This window comes from Rissa tridactyla, chromosome 5 (genome assembly GCF_028500815.1).
Source record: "Rissa tridactyla isolate bRisTri1 chromosome 5, bRisTri1.patW.cur.20221130, whole genome shotgun sequence".
Classification (NCBI taxonomy): domain Eukaryota; kingdom Metazoa; phylum Chordata; class Aves; order Charadriiformes; family Laridae; genus Rissa; species Rissa tridactyla.
Genome location: NC_071470.1, coordinates 32,120,286 through 32,139,476, shown reverse-complemented (window position 1 = coordinate 32,139,476; position 19,191 = coordinate 32,120,286). Strand labels below are relative to the sequence as shown.

General features: G+C 38.5%; 2 protein-coding genes across 2 annotated transcripts in view; both read right to left on the bottom strand.

The window, feature by feature from the left end:
* The window catches only part of POLN (DNA polymerase nu), a 110,139-nt gene extending 95,737 nt beyond the window's left edge, over window positions 1-14,402 (bottom strand). Inside the window, exons 1-3 of the mRNA XM_054203011.1 lie at window positions 14,322-14,402; window positions 5,137-5,280; window positions 1,708-1,769 (exon numbers count right to left, since the gene is read on the bottom strand). Of these exons, the coding sequence (XP_054058986.1) occupies window positions 1,708-1,769; window positions 5,137-5,266 (192 nt within the window). The 5' untranslated portion in view covers window positions 5,267-5,280; window positions 14,322-14,402. The remainder of the gene's footprint in view (window positions 1-1,707; window positions 1,770-5,136; window positions 5,281-14,321) is intronic.
* Window positions 5,305-14,324, bottom strand: HAUS3 (HAUS augmin like complex subunit 3). Its single transcript, XM_054203012.1, has 4 exons — window positions 12,943-14,324; window positions 11,376-11,812; window positions 9,497-9,722; window positions 5,305-8,193 (listed from the first exon to the last, which is right to left on the bottom strand). Exons 1-4 carry the CDS (start codon window positions 13,906-13,908, stop codon window positions 7,954-7,956), a joined length of 1,869 nt encoding a protein of 622 aa, XP_054058987.1. The 5' UTR covers window positions 13,909-14,324; the 3' UTR covers window positions 5,305-7,953.
* Window positions 14,403-19,191: the final 4,789 nt, after the last annotated feature.

Here is a 19,191-nt window from a genome sequence, read left to right as displayed (position 1 = left end):
CATAATATTCACCCACTCCATTGAAAAGCAACCGAATACTCTCATAATTAGTGTATTTTCTGCTCTTGTAGCACAGCTAGTCTCCTTCAGTACCTCCACTGTCATTACCACTCCAAAAACTAAGGCTGCCTCACTCAAAAAAACCCCACAAGTTACTGCTGTGCCAGGCTCCCATCCATTCCCCAAGACAACAAGTTTCACTGATCAAAGGATATCATCCATCTCTATTCAATCTGTGTTGACTGAGCAAGCCAAAATGACAAAGCCAATAATTTTTTTTTTCTGGTATTGCAATATTCCTCAACCCGGTTCCTGTATTTCCAAACCTCAGAACTATGGAGTCAAAGGATGAAAAAGGCTTAGACTGCTTGAGATCATACTTCACAGGATCAACTCCACAGCAAAAGTACAATTAACAGGTTCTAAGTAAATAGAAAAAGGGAGCTAATTAAGCTTTTGTTTCTACCAAAATGAAAAGCGTTTGTTCTAAAAGAAGACAAATTAATTGGACTTGCGCAATGCTAACCAAAAAGTGAACACCATAAAAAGTTACCATAAGTGGAAAAATAATATCACAGAAGAACAAAATGTTTAAGAGACATAGAAAGACAACTAATCCACTCAAGTATATTCTCCAGTCAAATTGCAAATAGCTTTACTGTTTAACACAGTAGAATTTGAATTAGGACACTCAAGTAATTATAGAATCAGGAATAAGCAATTCTCTTTTAAAGGTTCAAAAATAAGAATGGAGTAATTTAATTATCAACTCAGAATAATACAGCTGGAACTACAATTAACCACAGAGATAAACAGCAGCTTCCAGGAAGAAGTCATCTTCTACTAGGAATAATGACACAGATGGAAGTAGAGAAAACAACTCCCAGGATGCAGGATAATTTATGCAGATGTAGGAAAATTTCACCAGATGCAGCGAGTCAAAATTTGCACCTCATCATCACAAAAAGCTGTTCCACTACTACCCATGCACACCCACAGCTGCATATCTACCTATGAGCCAATTTAGCTTGCAGGAAACTATCACACCCCAAAAAAGAAACCAAACAGTTTTCTGCATCTTGAGCAACCTGAACGAACTTGCTGAAGAGGGCAACATGCACCAGAGTCAGAGTAAGGAAGGCTGTGAAATTTGCAGCTGGGACAAGAGTACACTGGCAGTATCTGCAACTCTTCGATCAACTCAATGGATTTTAAAAATCACAGCTGAGTTGGTGCTGCCACAGTTATTCATTCCCATTTCTTGTACTGGCACATTAAACCAAATTCAGAGAGATGGTGAAGCCAAAAATTAAACTTCCCAATACAAAGTAATTTTTCACATGAATCAGCTCACGATTATGTAATGACAAGTACCAGCCTATGGAAGGACCAAAAATGTAAAACAATGAAAAGCAGAAAAGAAGGAACAGGTGGCGAGGTTTAGACTGACTTACAGTGCTGCAAACCCACAAATTAGGAGATTAATTATACAAGCAACACCCACAGAACAGGAAAAAAAATGATGTGCCATTAGCAACTCTGGAAAAGACTGAACAGTGCTGCTAACATCTCTGGAAAGCAGCACAGCCACTATGAAGAACTGCAGTGATCTCTTAAATCCATGATTTTTCATTTTTTTATTCCCAGACCTATCTTCCTCCCTGCCATCCCTGCTTTTAGTGGTCTTTAATCTTACAGTAAGCTTGCCTTTTCATTTTTCGCTTGTGCATCCTTATCACCTAGTTTATTGTCCTTTGTCGTCTCTATACCTTAAAAAAAAAAAAAAAAAGAGAAACATTTTACAATACAAATGAATCTGAGAGCAGTACATATAACCTACATTACATACAGAGTTACTTTACTGACACTTTTACCAAGCCTAAAATAATTGCAATAAAATTTTCCATGACAACCATTTTCCTCAAATTAATATAATTCACACTTAAAAGGGCGCTGCAGGTTCCTAAACATGCATATGCAAAAGCATGCTCTGTCCCCATTAAGAAAAAATTAATTCAAATTTGCTATAAAGCAGACCAACATTTTCCACAGTATTCAGGAAAGGTATTACTGTAATACCATAAACATGTATATTTCTTTCTTTCAAGAAAACACATCCCATCTTGGTCAAAGTAAAGCTGAGGGCATAGTCAAGAAGAAAACAAAAAAAACCCAAACAAAAACCAAACTGTTTTCTTGAAATTAGGCAGTATTATTCCACAATAATTTTCTTCAGTAAAACACTATTTGCATATACACCTTTAGCATATCATGCCCTACAGAGAACTGACCATGTTTCATCTGCAGAGGATAATTTTTTCACATCGTTCATCCTCACAATAGAACAGGTATTGTAAGATCAGATAAGAAGAGAATGCAAGGAGAATTCAAACACATCAAATTGACAGAAAGCTAAGGTAATGGCTAGCACCACAAGAAGCAGGAAGGCTATCAGTGCTGGGTCTAAGATAGCGCTGTGCCACAGCACAGGTATTAGTGTGGGCCCACCACTGAACTGCCAGTGATATTTAGCCTACAGACAGATGCTGTAGTTTAAGGAAGGCTTTGTAAAGGCACCTCAGGACTCTGCACCATGCTAAATGAAACAGTTAGGCCATGCCTCCTCTTTTCTGCCCTTAACACTGCCCAGCAACCTCAAGAGGAGGAGAAGCAACTGAAGACTGGAATAAAAGAACAAAGGGCAACAGGCTAGCAGCAACTACAAATTATCATATTATAAATTCTTTCATACTCAGGGGGCAGGGGGGGAAGAGAACTCCACTGCAGTGTGGGTCTCTCCAGACTTTGCAATTAGTTCAGATTCCTTTATCTCTATATTCTTTTACTGCCTAGACAAAAGACACCTCATGAGCAAAACATGTATTTTGTCCTCTTCTAACTCCTTGTCCATAACAAGTACAAGACTGCACTGCCGTTTTCAGCTAAAATTTGCATTACCAGCAGCAAGACATTTTCTGATTCTAATGTATTGGTGACTAATAACAAAAAAGGTGATTTATTTCGATTTACTGAAAGTGTTTTAAAAAATTTTGTCTAGGCAAACCAGGACTCAGACTAACTAGCTCAGTCTCCAGAAGAAACTAGCTTATTACTTTATAGTATTACATTCAGGTTCAGGTTCACATATGTGTATAATCAGTAATTTATTTCCAGCTCAGAGTTCTAACCTCAACTGTTAGAATAGCAAATATGACATAACTGTACTTGTAGCTTCAAATATTTTAGCTTTGGTTCTCTTGACACTTCCTACAACAATAAGATTATAATTTAGGAATGATAGCAACTGAGTTTACATTCAATTGCTTCACAGCTAGATACTTTTTACTGAAAAATTCACTCTCCGAAGATGAGGATTACATTTCCCTCCTTCAGCACACAGTACAACAGGTGTCTAAAGATCTGTGGAACCCGGTTTACATAAAAGTATCACCAGATGGCAGTAGAAACCCGTCCTTGCCTTCAAACTCTTTCTTAAGGCCAGATGGAACCATTACAAGCTCTACTACCAAGATACCCACAGAATTTCACCCATGAGTTAATCGCAGATATTTGTCCTATTTGAACCTAACATTTACTTTCTAAAGACTAACAGTTTTTCCAGTAACTAGAATTCAATCTTTAAAGGTCTATCAATAAAATACAGTTTGAAACAAAGCAACTAACAGGACAGGTTTGGGTTTTTTTAAGGGAGGCAAACTTCTTGTTCTCTCCAGATCCAAGCTGATCAGCTAAAGCTTATATAAAGGCAATTTCCTAAAAGCAATTCAAATAAATTTGTTCTTAAGCCTGGACAGTGAAACAATTGTAATTACTACAGAGGAAAAATGAGAGCAAGAAAAGCTAGTCATGTGACCTGCCACCACGAAACGCTTACACTGTTCTTTCCCTCCCCAGTGAATAAGGATTTAGCAGCACTACAAAGATGACAGCAAGCTCATTTGGCTAAAGATACCTGACACCTTCATGGTGTTTTTTAGAAAAGAGAATGTGTAAATTTTGCAACTTGACAGAAAGTGAACAGATCAACAGCGGACAACATAACAAGATACATATATCACAGAGTTCCCATCTAAGACAAAAAAACATTACACAGGAAAATTAAGGAAGGTAAAATGACAAGGTATCAAGAGAAGTAGAATGGCAATTAAATTCAGACAGAAGAGAGATCTGATTTTCTTTAAAGTTATCTGGAGTTTGGTCCAAATGTACCATTTTAAAATGAACACATCCCATATTTCTTCAAATGTGCATCACTGATTTACACAGAAATGAACTAGTGCCCTTTTCACTACTATACCACCAGGCTCCACTGATCCAGTACTTTACTACTGAAAGAAGAGCCTGAACTGTTATTTACGTAAAAATGAGGCTGCATTTGTTCTTGTACTAAAGGTGTTCATTGCTACATTTAAACCCCATTGACCAGACAATATTCCAGGATATAGTCCTCAGAAGAAAACAGACAACTGAAATTGAGCAAAACTTTTAACTTTCTATTTACTTCTTTCCACAGCTACAAGAATTGCAGACTATGAAATACACAGAATTGAGAATAAAAATTCCATCTTGCAAAACCTCTCTAGCATTCACAACATTCTGAGTAAGATTTGCTCAACAGAGTCAAAGATCTGCTGAGGCACTTTTAACATTACCTAATTTGCTCTACCACTGTCACTTTTGTTCACTCTTCCCCCTAGAATTTCACAAGGAGTGAGTTGCTAATGAACATGTGTTTAAAGGACAGACACGAGTCTGGAGAGTTCACAGACCTCCTGGCAAGTTCCTAGTACCTCTAGTGATCTTTAACTTGATTCTGGACTATTAGGTAACAAACAGTTTGAAATTCTCATCTACTTCCACACCACGTAGCAGGAACAGGAAGAAAATAATGAAATTGAGGGTACCGGTAATAACCTAGTTCCTTGCACTCACATAGCGTTATTTAATTAAAAAAGTGTCACAGTTACAGCTTAACTCTTATTTTTAAACCTGGAAACCTAAACTCTCACTTTTCTTTTCTTTTTAAATAGGGACTAGAGGTTTGATATCGTTTTGTTTGTTTGTGTTTCAGTTTTTCAACTGAAAATAGAAACAAATAGGCTAAGATTTACTTACTCCAGTTATTCTTTCTGCTAGTCTGAACTTCTACAGGAACAGACTGCAAAGCTGTCATAATCCTCTGAGCGATATCAGATAAAGGCACTTTAGAAGTCTCACATCCTATGTATGATGTGTACTGTTCCATTTTTAAGATTAAACCTAAACATAGAACACACAAATTATGCACTATATCAGGGTCACAGAACAATATGCACTTACATTCTGTTGAAATTAAAGACAAAATATAGTGAACAAGTTCAGCCATTCATTCTCCTTGATAGAAAATGACATCTCTTCCCTGACATGCCTATGAGTGTCTAAGTAATGTAAATAAAAAATTAGCAAATTGTAATAATTTACAAAAACCACTAAGTGAAACTTCTTTGAAAGTGTTTTAATAGACTAACAAAAAAATTAAGCAGTCCTATTAGGTAAACCTAACTTTTAATAAAAATATCTGACAAATAAAACAAGAATTATCATTTATGCCTGAAATACTTCCCCCCTCCTCAACATCTTTAAACTAGCATATTTATACATGTACTGGTATTGGTGCTCCCATTTTATCAAGGAAAAAGCCTTTCAAGTAACTGTTACAATAGAGCCAACACAAGATGAAAGAAACAAGTATTACTATCACGATATACAAACATTAGTGATGTGTTGCTTCAGAAAATATTTACCATAAAAGACCTCTATTCCTTAAGATTTGTATAATTGATATACTCAATTACTATTACATGTTAATAACATTAAAATACTCACTATAGTTTGTCAATTTAAGAAACAGGTCAGCAACATCTACAGTCTCTACAAGCTCTGACTGTAGCTACTGCTGTTCTAGATTTTATCCTTTTGAAAAGCAGTTGCTTTTCCAATTGACCTCTAGTCATATTCTATAACACGTAGAAGATACTCGGAGACCCTCTAGATACAACAAATATAGGACATTTAGAAACAACAGTGTCCATACTCATGACTTTGTTGACTTTATATAGTTAAACCAGAACAATGCATAAAACTTACCACAAACACAAGATAAATACCCAACATTTTCAAAACATTTAAAGGATTCAAGCTGCATAAGTCAATTGCTTTACCAAAAACTGCTGTTAAGTAAGTTATTCCTGTACAAGTTAGTAACTGCAGTCCTGTTACTCTAGTCTTTTCCCACTAAATCCAGTGCATGAGTAGACCTTCAAGTCAAGTTTAACCATCAAGTAAACAGTATTTCCTCTGCTTACAAGGAAATATTTTTCTTAGCTCAAGACCATAGGCAGATTGCAAGTTTGAATACTTACAAGTACAAACATTTGTATCCAGATTCAAAGAGGAACATCCATAAGGCTGCATTAGTATTGGTTATATCTATCTAGCTCAAATTTTATAGTAAGCATGTAAAAGACAGAGAGGCACAGAATGGCTTCCTTTTCCATGACATTCCAGGAGTCAGAAGTATAATCTTTCCCCATGAACAACTCCTCCTAACTTTTATAATTAAGAGCAATGCTTCTTCCCTACACAAGGTAAAAAGGCTCCCTGACTTCTCAGGGTGGGAAGCAGCAGTCTTAAAGCCTCAGGGGCATATCAAAATGAGAACCTAGCAGACTAAATATAAACAAGACACTATGCATGAGAACATATCCAAAACCAACACACAGATCCACCATAAATATTGACAACACTGAACTGAATTTATAGTGTCTGGCATTTAATAATAAACACAATGTATAGAGTTAAGCAGCATGAAATCCAGGTATCAAGACAACAAACCAGTAAGTTAAAATTTTTTTAAACATATAGAAATAAGTTATATTCACATAAAAGTTAAAAGACATCAAAATAGTTTTAACACTACTGTTACTGAAGTTAAAGCTAATTCGCTAACCTTCATCAATATGCAAAACACTTGAAAGCAAGCACAGCTGATCCCATCAAAATACAAAAGACTGGAAGTTATCATACTATTAAGGTCTACTTAGTTCCACTGGTATATTAGGAAGCTACACAAAAATTCGATATATGGTCTATCAATGTACATGAAAGCAGAAATATGAAAAGCATCAGGACTCTGAACTGAAATGCCTATCATTATAAATTATGGAGCAAACTCAGAAGTCCAAAAGGTAAACATAAAATTATTTTTCTTTGAAGAGCTCAGGATGAGCATGGATTGGTTTCAATGGAGAAGACAGGCCATAAGTTAAATTAAGAAATATCGGAATGGTCTTAAAACAGATGGTCTTGGTACTTGAAACAGATTCTGGTACATATTCCAACACATTTCTAACAAAACTAAATCTTCTTAGGAGAACTGTAAGGGAAACGATCACGGAATATCTGGCTTGGAGAACTTTCCTCTTCAGAAGGAGCACATTACATTCATGTTCCAAAATCTGGAATGCCTTCTCCGCATTTATTTTTCAGTTGACATATGAAAGCTTCTTAGCATACAAGAAAACCGATCTCAAGGGTATAAAACATTCCTTCTTGTGCTATGTTGTGCACAGTGGAAATCAACATACAGGCTTACTAGAAGAGCATCCTGAATGTAATTCATTCAAATAACTAATGTATTACTTCATATCAAAGAAGTTCGACAAAACTGAGATTTGAACTCATTGGGCAGATGCAAAAAGCCATAAAGCAGTATACAATCCAAACTTGGTAATCGTGGCAGCTAAACATAGATTGCAATGACAGATAAACGTTAGCCTTGATAAGCTAATACTTATCATTCCATAAACTTGCAGACAGTTTACATTAACATGCTTTTCTTTCTTAAGAATACATTGAAGTTTAAACATTAAGAACTCCACTGGTGGTGAAATTCTAATTTTCCAGGACTCTGGCTTTAGCCTTAGCCTCAGACTCCTGCTCAAGCTTCTCCACCATCTCTTTCAAGTGGTCTTCATCTTTGAAAAAATACACGTACAAGTTTCTTTCCATCTGATGCAGCTTATTGGACTCTAGAAAGTTTCTCTTTGACTTAACATCAGCAATCAGATCCATAAGGAGTTGATTTAGTTGATTTAAATCAGCTTCCAGTTGATGAAACTGCTCACGAAGTTCCTAACAAAAGATACAAGACAAAAAAAATATCACTTTTATATTGTTACTACTATAATTGAACTAGAAATAGAAAAAAGTTTTTTGCTTTTGGAAGCCACTTTGGTTTGTAAGTGAAAAGTCATCACAAAAAATAGAAACACAGGTGATAAGGGACTCCATTCAATTTATGTAACTTCTGAGCTGCCTGTAACAACTCACATCAGTTTATGAAAATATAATTTCATTTACTTGTTTACTAAACCAGATGAGTTAAGACCATAAGAATCTGGCTCTAAACTGGACAGCTGAACAACATTTGCAGTCTTCATAGATGGCCAAATCTTAAAAGGGAACAAAAAAACAACCCGCAACAAAAAGCCAATTTAATTTTAAAATTAAATCATTAATTACCAGCTACAATTTTCCCAACTGTCATAGTTATGATAGTTCAGTATAAGCAGGCTAGGCATCTACTTGCACATTATTTCCTTCTTAAAGGAATTACTTTTCGTGATAAACAGTAGCGATAGAAAGAGATGTCACGATGTTTAAGAAGTAACTTGAATCAATAGAAAGGTATTTGATTGATTTAATAACATGTAATCCCTAAATATGTATTGTTCCAATTACAAAGTTTCAATTTTTATAAAAAACTGTTCAATATGTTGCAAATTCAATTGACAGATGGAAGTGTTAAATATATTTTTTAATGTATTTAACAGAGGAAGTATTATGTAACAGAAGACTTCCCTCATTCCACTTCTGAGGTATATACAATTATTTAAGAACCCCTACTGCCATTTAAAAGAGGCTCTAAACCCAACACCTGGGAGCTCTGTAGCAGGACTGTCCTACTACAATTGTACTTCAAAATTCTGATAGTCTTTTTTTGCCCAAATGAGTCACCCATGGCCAGGCTTTTTAAGGGGCCAAGCCATACTATTCAGGTGTTACAGTGGAGGAAAGAGCCTGTCTGACACAAAGAGAAGTTTAAACAAATTTTCCAGTGACACCATATCTAGATGACATATTTCCCACACCATAAACTTACTAGTAATACATGACTGTATATGCCTTTGAAAGAAATTAAGTTAGATGCAATAATTTTCTCAGAAACAAAAAATTATTACCTGCCAACATTTACAAAATCCAACAGTTGCTAAGAACAATGTAAATAATGAGCCCATCATCATTATGCTAATAAATTTGTTGCTGACATGTAGGAGCCAGTTTGTGTGTCTACAGCCTTCATACTACATTTTTCTCAGTAAAAGAACATGACACACATTAATGTACTAATTTTAATAACCAGATAAGGGCTTACCGGACTACTGAGTTGTATCTGATTTCCTCCACGATACAAAGCATCATGAAGGGTATCTACATCACGTTTTAGCTTTGATACAAGGCGAGCCTGTTCTTGAGAAGATGCTGCTAGCTGATCTTGTGCTGCAGCACAGTCCTGCTTTAACTTCTGAGCCATCTGCTCCAGTCTGTCGTATGTTTTAAACAACTGCTGGGGTTTTTCTCCTTCCAGAAGCTGATATAGCCTGTAACAAATGGAGTTAGGCACACAAGCATTTTTAAGCTTCCTAAGCACTCATGTCATTAGTCAAGAGAACATGTTCGTGTTGAGAAGTCAGAGGACCAGTATAGTACTCTTACTACACTGCTGTATCTCCCCCAGATTTAATGATACTATCTATATATAGCCAGTACGTGATTAATAGGACTCCAAAATATTTCAATATTAAATTAACAGCAATGAAATTTCAAAATAACAGTTAATAAGTACACAATGAATGCAAATAGAAGTTGACAATGTGCTTTTCCCAACTATTTCCCAACACTTCAAGGACAGCAATGTAAGATCCTTTTTTTTTTTTTTTTTTTTTTTTTTTAAGTGCTGAAAAACAGCAGACTTCAATGGCCAATGAGAAATAAGAGAAATCTGTGTAATATTTTCAAGCTCCCTGGAGTATTTCCCATTTTCTATATATTAAGAGACTGCTACGAAACTCTCCAATCAGTTATGAGCCATGCAAAAGACAGCAATACCTGCTTTACCAAACTGTACCCTTACACTGCATCAGGAAGAATCTAATACGATCACAGATAACTGCTTGGTTGCTACTACCACCTCCACATATTAAAATCTTCAGATAGAGGATCAAATCGGCTTTAATAAGAGCAAGAGCTGTATTTCAAAAGTAAGAGTTTCTTTCAAGTGTCTTTTGCTTACAAACCTTTTAGGGTTTTTAACTTTTCCAACTTCCCTTCACAATCATGAATACACATGCCTTCAATAAAAAAAAAGTGAAAAAGTAGCCAGACAACATTCTGATTCAGTGATTAGACTTAATAATAAACCTGAACAAAAATGTTAAAAAGTTGCCAATGCAAACGCACAATGGGAGCAAAATTAATGCTGCCTATTTCTTGCAGTTATTCACTATACAAGACCATACTTAACTATCACTTAACAATTATTAAAAAACACTTGAACCACCACCTCCAAAGAAGGAGGAAAAGTCTGACATTAACACACCTATTGTTATACAATACACCTCATCAAAAGGTTTAGTCTTGAAGTGACAGCAGCACAGCACACATTCCTACTGCATCACCTGAGCTACAAGGAGACTTAATTACTTAGACAGTGAAAAAACCACACTCCTACATGGGTGACAGGACACGGAAGCCAGACATCAAATCAAGCAGTACAAATAAGCTAAACGCTTTTCATATATTGAAGGAGTCGTTCCTCTACCACAAGGGGGTTTTCACAGGCTAAGCTGATGAGGCCAGGTATATGATGCGGGAAATCACTGTTACTAACAGCTCTCTACATCTATACTTCTAGAACGGCTTTCAAGAGGTCCTAGATCAGGGCACCACATAAGACAGGTTTGGCTTCAAACTTCCATTATATTCTATATATTGCTTGGGAATGCTTCAGCAACACTAACAAGACTGATAATTGAACAGTTTTTCCTCAGGCAGACCTGAAAAGAATTTCAGAAGATAAGCAAGAGGCAAACCTCATATCTTGAAGGCTTCAGTTCTGGAGAATTCAAAATACTAACTAGCTATAGCAAGTAACTAAGAACTGACCAATAGAAAAAGCTTAGCTTGCCTAAGACTTTATCTCCCCAATGTTATTTCAAATTGAGTCAAAGTTCAATAGTGACTATAATGCTTACCTGCAAGAGAAACCATCATTTGAACTAATATTGTTCCTTGGCTTTGCATGTTGAGTTTGCTCAGTTATCACCTGTAGTCTCTGTTGCAACTCATTACTGCTCTGTTTCAGGGATTCTACCAAATTCTCAAGTTGACAGCAAATCTCCTTATGCTTCTTTAACTCCATCTCACAGGCTAGCTCAATAAGTTCAAATGATGTTTTCTGCCTTATCAAATGCCTGCATATTTCATCTTGTCTTGAAGTATAATAGTCCTGCTGAGCAATCTGACACTCCAAGTATCCTTTCACCACTGGCGCGCTCAAAAGTCGTGCTTTCTCTTTCAGAAGGGGAAGCAGCTCTTCATTGTTTATCTGAGTTATTTCTTGTTTAATTGTTGAAATTTTATCATTTAAACTAGATATTTTGGCATCGAGGTTTTCTTGTTTACCAATATCCTGCATAAAGCAAAATATTTGTCAATTTCTTCATGGTTCCCTCCAAGCCCTTTCCCTAACACATTTCTTCAGTTCACAAAAGACTCATGTACTTATGTTACATTAAAAAAATCACTGCATCTCTTGCACCTACAAAATTAAATGAAAACTCCACAAGCAGTTTTACAGAACTTTATAACATAAGACAAATACAGATTTAAAAAGCAGATATGAAATAAATGTATTTCAATAAATAGTAATTTCATTCCATTGCAGGGCCAGAAAACAGTTTATTGTGGAGAAAAACCAGAAGAGCTGTAATTTTACTTAGCACCCAGATTTCAAGCATGTCTAACTGAAATTTCACATGCAAACATGATTTTTTATATCCAGTCAGATGACTGTCAATACTGCTATCAGAATTAATCTTTTCCAAATTGCTCTAATCAATCAAGCTCTATATGCTAGTCATCCGTAAATGAAAACAAACTAACTGACACAATGCCTCAAGTTAGTCCATGACTGGCATAAGCTAGTATTTTTCCTTCTGTTACGATTTCTTCACATTCTTAAATTCCAGTAGTCATATCTGCCAGTCACTCACTTGTTAAGAGAATTCTGGGGCTTCAACTATACAATCCATTTATTTGGTATTTAACACACGTCACCATAATGCCACCATATTACAAATACCTGAGTTTCGAAAGAGTCAGTGAACTAAAACTTTTGAAGTTTATGCTATGGAATATAAAACAGGAATACATTTATCATATACACATCCTCAATACCACAAAATTTCAAACAAATTTAAGCTTTTGTTTGTTGTACAAACAACCAAGAGCCAGTTATAATTTAAAATTTCTAAACTAAAGTAAACTGGAAAGGTACTACTAAATTCTAGGGTTTTTAAAGGTAGTAATTCTGGAAAGTAGAATTAAAGGTACTCTGCCATACCAAAGAATTTCTAACTATAGAAACTGGAGCTATTTCACAAGAGTTTTGTGAGCAAAACCAAAACTTCATAAAAGTGCAATTTCACAATGTAAAAATAGTTGAAGTAACAGTAAATCAGCAATTCCTTTTACTAGATCCAGTTGAACACACCTGCCTGTTTAAAACTCCACTACCTTCTATCACCTTTTGTGGCCTACCTTGTTGTTTAAGGACTGCAGCATGCTCTCCGCACATTTTATAGCTGAATTCATGCTCTCCTCTTTAGCTTGCATCTGAATTAGCTGATGTTGAGCACAAATATACGCTGTCTGGAGCCTGGCGATCTCTTGGCTCTCTTCACAAACTTCATCAGCCTCATCACAAGTGACTTGTTTGCTTATATCTGCAAGCTGAAAGCTACCTTCATGTGAATTTTCAACCAATTCAGACATACCTTGATAAAAATGGGTTTTTATGTATGAGGTAAGTGCTGCAGTGTTTTGTTCTTCCTGAGACAAATATTTGTCCAAAGAAAGTTGGGAAAAAAACACTGGATGTGGACCTGATCCTTGTTCTGAATCTGAAGCAGTGAAGAAAGAGGCCAGTTTCTTAGCTGCATCCATAAGAGACAGCAGTTCATTATTAAGCTTATTATTTGCTGCAGTAAACACTTGCAGTCCTTCTTTCAAATCTTTATGTGCTTCTTCCTCCTTGTTTTTTAATGTTTGTAACATATGGCTGTTTGCAGAAATCATCATTTGAAGTTTATTATGCCGATGAACTTGAAGTTTTTTTAACTTCTGAAGGGTTTGAAGTTCATCCTCTAACTTCTTCAGTTCCTCTTCTTTTTCCTCCTCCTCTTGGCTACTGTTCTTTGAATCCACGGGCTTCAAGGTTTTAAGGACTTCATCCAGTGCATTTCCTTCCAAAACAGGCTTACCAGACTTGAGAAGACTATCAAAATCTTGCAGTTCTTTTTCAGATACCACATGCTGCTCATTTACATTTCCACAAAACCACTCCAGAAATGATTTGTCCTCCAAAGACTCAAACAGCCAGTCAAAATCTTCTCCATTGAGCTCATCAGCTTTTGGATATCCAATTTTCTTAAGAGTTTCCACAAAATCATTTCCACAGCTCATGATTAAAATATTTTGTTTTAAACAGAGAAGATCCAAACACATGAAAAAATCTGGGGTAATATTCTGGTTGTATTTTTTTTTGTCATTTTAAATAAATACTCAGTATTTTAATAAAAAGAGTCTGCACGGGGAAAAGGAAGTGTCAGATCCCACCAAAAAACTAAATGCTATTCTGGATTAGAGGAGCTATTCAAAGACTACAACCCAATTTTTATTTCAGGGATGTCTTAATATATTTTGTTCATCAAATCAGGACACATCTTTTTTACATCAATTAAATCCCTGATCTTTGCAAACACTTATGTTTTTTCCTTAATTCACCCAAATTTACTATTAAAATAGAATACTGCCATTAATTTAAAAGCAACAGGTGTAAATAATGATTAATTCATTGGCCTGCAAAAGTGATTTACTTATATAGCTTTCCTAACATTAAATAAAAAAAAACCACCCACAATCATTTTAACTCTTCCAAAATGAGAGGAGCTTTCAGCTTGTTCTAAAAACAAAACCACACTGATGTTACACTGCACTTCAAGATCTTGCTTGTAAAGATTTTTTTTTACTTCAGCAGCAAGCACAATGTTGTCTTCTAAACCTTCAAAGTTTCCTCTGAAAATGGAACAAGAAATCCTTTAGCACAAAAATATCTCAACATAATAATGCAGGTTTTTTTACCAATTAGAAAAAATTAAAATTAAGCTACGATCAGTGTAAATACTCTTGTAAAAACAGGCACAACTTAAAAGTTACAAGAAAAAGGAGTCTGCTGTTTTGCTGTTTCACAGCAAACAAATCATCAGCTTTGGGATACTAAAGTGAGCACAACAGACAACAAAGAATAGGATAAATTATCAAGAAAGTCAGTAAGCCTTGCCTGGAATACACTGGTAATACTCGGCGCTGGGGGGTGTTATTTGGTATTACTTAATACTTTTTTTGAGAACATACATTCCACCAGAAAACCCCACTTTGCCAGACAGCCAGGAGGAGAGAAGCAAATGCATCCTTCAGAAATTCCGTCTGTATTCAATTTAGCTTAAAGTTACAGTTTATATAAGAAATAGAATTTGTCATGCAAGTTTCATGTAACAGGGCAGCCCTCCAACCGCTCTCTGCCTTCCATGCTAAAAAAGGGCTGTCGTCCAAACAAGTAAATAAAAAGGAGCGCATGTAGGTTATGTACGCGTACGCAGATGATTAAGGCAGGCTGACGCTGCGGCTCAAGCCGCCACCAACCACCACAAATAATATCTTCGGACCCCTGAGGCAGCTCCCCACGATCCCCATCCCCAGCAAGAGAACGCCCGATCGCCACACGCCGCACAAGTGGGCGCCTCAGGGGCTTCCTCACAGCGCCGACAAGCTTAAACACCCACCGGCCAGGTCTCAACTCGGGGGGGCAGCCACTGCCCACAGAGCCCCGAGGGATCCCGGCTGAGCGTCAACCCCAGGCAGGGCAGGACGAGGAGACGGAGGGAGAGGGGACGCCGTGGCAGCTCGTCCCCCTCCCGATACAAGCCAGCCCCGACCCCACACCGCCCCGTACTCACCACGGTGCTCTGCCTCAGCCGCTGAGGGGAGGGGAGGGGAGAAAATGGCGGGAAGCCTGAGGAAGCGCGTGGGCAGCGCCCCCGCCACGCGCGGCGGTGGGAGGAGGGGGGGGGCGGGGCCCGCCGGCCGTTAGAGCGCCAACGGCTCGAAACGCCCGCCACGCGCTAAGTCTCGCGCGGCCTCACCACAGCCGCCACGGCCGACTGCGCCTGCGCGACCGCACCTCCACCCTTCCCGCCCCCGTCCTTCCGCACCCACAGGGAACGGGGACTGCCTTGCCGGTCTGCCCCTCGGGCCGCGGGCGCGAACCCTCTGCTCAGCGGGGTCGCGCCCGCCCCTCCGCTCCGGCCTGTGGTCGTTCTGGGGGCCGTTGCGCTCAGCCTGTGGGAGTGGATGAGGGAGACCTGACGGCAGTTTGAAGTTGCTCAGCTATGACCGAAAGTGGGCCTCGGGCCTGTGTGTCCACCAGCCTTTCCCAAGCTGAGAGACAGGGCTCATGGTGGCCACCCGCCCTTCTGTCCACAGTTGCTGTCTTATTGAGTCATCCCAGACTAGGCCTTTTAATATTTTGTCATGGACCTTATGTCCACTAATTTATCCAATCCCATTTTGAACCTGCTGATACCTGTAGAACTTCATAAGGAACAAATTCCAGAACTTCACTACCTGCTGCTTAAAAAAAGCACTTCCCTAATTGTTTTTTAACCCACCTCCTAATCTCACCAAATGACCCTCAGCTGCAGCATTGCAAGATTTGGTGAATACCTCCTTTGCGTTTATGTTATCTGCGGCCTTTGTAGCAATTGAGAAACCACCGGTACGTTTCCTGTAAGTTTTGTCATCTCCAGTCTGGAGAGTTCCAAAATTTGGACTCCTGTAAAGCAAGTGCTCTGTTCCCTCCATGATTTCAGTTCTCCTCTCTGTCTCATAACATCTCTGTGCCTGGCTTAAGGTGCAGAGATGGCACGCAGACTTCAAGCTGTCAGTGCACCAAAGTTTTCTGCAAAATCCTTGTTTCCAATGCCCTCCCTTACGATGCTCCCTGCTTTCCTGGCATTTTGGCTGCCTCTGTTCATGGAGCTACTAGAAAGCTTTTGGCGAGGATTGCGGGACCTCTTCTGCGTTGTGAGGCCTGGTTCTGAGTCAAGCATCATGTAAACTTTTCACAAACAGCTCGAGCATCCTTGATCAGCCTCTCCTCCAGTTTAGCTGTCTTCGTTTCCTGTTTACATTTTGCCTGCCACGTTTTTCTGGGCTTCCCTGCTTGCCTGGCGACAGCCTCCTTAACTTTCTCATTGCGTCATGCAGGGGGGAGGTTTGGGCCAGTTTTCTGTTCCTAGGAGACATTTTACCTGGGCTTCTAGTACAGTATTTTTTAAGCCTTCTGGGTGTTTGTAGGCTTCTTGCTTTTGAACTGCTCATTTCAGGTTTTCTGGCATTTTTCACCATTTTTGCGTAGGTCGTGTTCTTAAAAAACTGAGTATCCGTTTGCTTTATTTGTCTTGCTGTCTTCTTACAGTGTTAAGCTTAATTATATTGTGGTTGCCACTATGGAGCAGCTCACCCACTAATAGCTCTTGAATTAGATCCTCTGCATTGCTGAAGACAAAATTCAGAATGGCATATTTTTTTTCTTCTGGTTTCTAAGGCCAGTTATTCTAGAAAGAGATCGTTTATTGCATCCAGAAATGTTATCTCTACATTTCACCCTGATGAGGCATTGACCCAGTCTGTATGTGGGTGGCTGAGCCCTCCCACTACATGTCCTAAATGTGCAGCTTCTCTAATCTTACTTAATGCAATTGTTGAAATGAATCAACACAGGGAAACGAGCAACCTCGCAGCTCAGCACAGCTAAGACTAACTTGCATGAGGTTTTCCAGATCAAAATCAGCACGTGTGTCACCTGCAAAGTGCAGTATGTTGATTTCTGGTATAATGTGGTCTGTGCAAGACACTTTCAAATTAAACCCTGACCCGGCAGTGAGTTCTCATGGGTAAAAAGAGCTGTAGCGTTGAATTCCTCCCCATCAGATTACAGCCTGATATGCAGCTGCAATTTAGGCTAGCTGAACTTTTCAAATCGTCTTGCAGATGGAGTGCATTGCGTCTTTCCGACGGGGAAGGAACAAAAGCATTCACTAACTTATTTCATAAGACGATGCTGTTTCAGTTCAGTCAGTTACTTGCACTAAAATCAACTTGTCCTACAGTAGCATTTTGCAGGCTTCTGCTTCACAGTATTGTTGTTTTTTTAAAAAAAAAAATCATAAATGTCAATAATACCTAGAAAACTTTCTAAAATTCTGCTGTCCTGAGAGCAATTCAGCTTTGTGACTGAAGTCCCCATCCTAGACAAAAGAAGACGCATCTGATAAAAGATTGCCTATCTTTTGTCTATCTGGATTGCTGCAACTAATGCCTTCGGTTCCCTGTGTGACCGGTTCCTCTCCCTCTTCCCAGACTCACAGGCATACGATGTCCCACCTCCCTCATGGCCTTTCACAAAACCTATGTCCCCATCTGTTTAGCTGGGCAGGCAGGTCTATACACTCATTCTGTAGCTGGTTTGGAGCTACATACGTGCTGGCCAGTGGCCACGCCTTGAAACAGTCAAGAGCTCAATTGGGCTGGCTTTCGGGCACATTCAGGGCAGGAAATAATTTATTTCTCTTTCTACCCAGGCATGGAATTTTCATGAAAGTTTTCACCACGGATTATCTTTGCAGCCTCCATCCTATCTCTGCTTTGTCAAATTTGGTGAAAATTAGCCTGAAGGTTCAAAAGTTATCAAGGAAAGGAGGAGGGGAACAGATGGACGAAAGAGGAGTTGACAGACAGCATGATCTCATAATCCCCGCTGGCATAGGAATTCAGGCTAGAATTGAAATATTTTAGGTCAGAACATTGTGCACTTAGACTTGTCATTTTGAAAGAACAAGCCTCTAATGTGAAACAAATTTTCATTTGTTAGACCATCGACTGGCTTTTAGGGCAGAGATTAAACAGCAGCGTTCCCCTACAAACATGTTACAAACATATCTCCGAAATTTCTTACAGCCCTTTTCCCCACCCAACCACAGCCCCATGTGCTTCAGTGTTTGCTTTTGTAGCTCCTTATGGGTCAAGATTGTTTTTCTCTGATTCATTTTTTTCTTGGTTGTGTTCAGGCAAAACATAATTAAAGGCTTACCTTACCCTTTTTTTCCATTCTAGGAGCAGTTGTTTTGCATCTGTGTCCGAGAACCGGAGAGGTTGCTTAGATAGCGTATTGCCTTTACAAGCCATTTTATGGTGGATTCCAGCAGATTAAGACGTAGACATTTCTGGAAGGATGTCTGCAAGCTCTGCACTATTCCACCGATGCCATGTTGCGTTTGTTCCACTGCAAAATAAGACATTGTTGTGCCTGATACCTCAGAGAGAAGCTATCGGTTACCCATTGGCCCAGGCTGTAAAAAACAGGCGAGGAGCGCAGTTGCTGTCACATAGGCATTGCAGCTGGCCAGTGTAAACCTTCCCACTGGGATACATCTGTCAGATGAAAAACTCTTATAAAGTGTTTTGTTTATGACCACTTTAGGATTTTGTTTTCTTTTGTTGTGTGAAAAGAAATAACAAGACACGGAAATAAGTTTTTAGCTGATGAACTGTAACAGTGTAGCTTTTTTCATTTTGCATCATACTGCACATCTGTTCATAGCAGCAGCAGGATCTGAGAGGTCCCTGCTGCAGATTGCTGCAGTACCAACCACTCTTTGGAAACACCCT

Bases quoted from the DNA above. Each gene is read 5' to 3' on its own strand.
- HAUS3 (XM_054203012.1), bottom strand. From the start codon at position 13,908: ATGTGTTTGGATCTTCTCTGTTTAAAACAAAATATTTTAATCATGAGC. The intron at 11,813-12,942 runs GTAGGCCACAAA...TGCTTTATGCAG, and splicing joins TGCAGTCCTTAAACAACAAG to GATATTGGTAAACAAGAAAA. The intron at 9,723-11,375 runs GTAAGCATTATA...CATTTGTTACAG, and splicing joins AATGATGGTTTCTCTTGCAG to GCTATATCAGCTTCTGGAAG.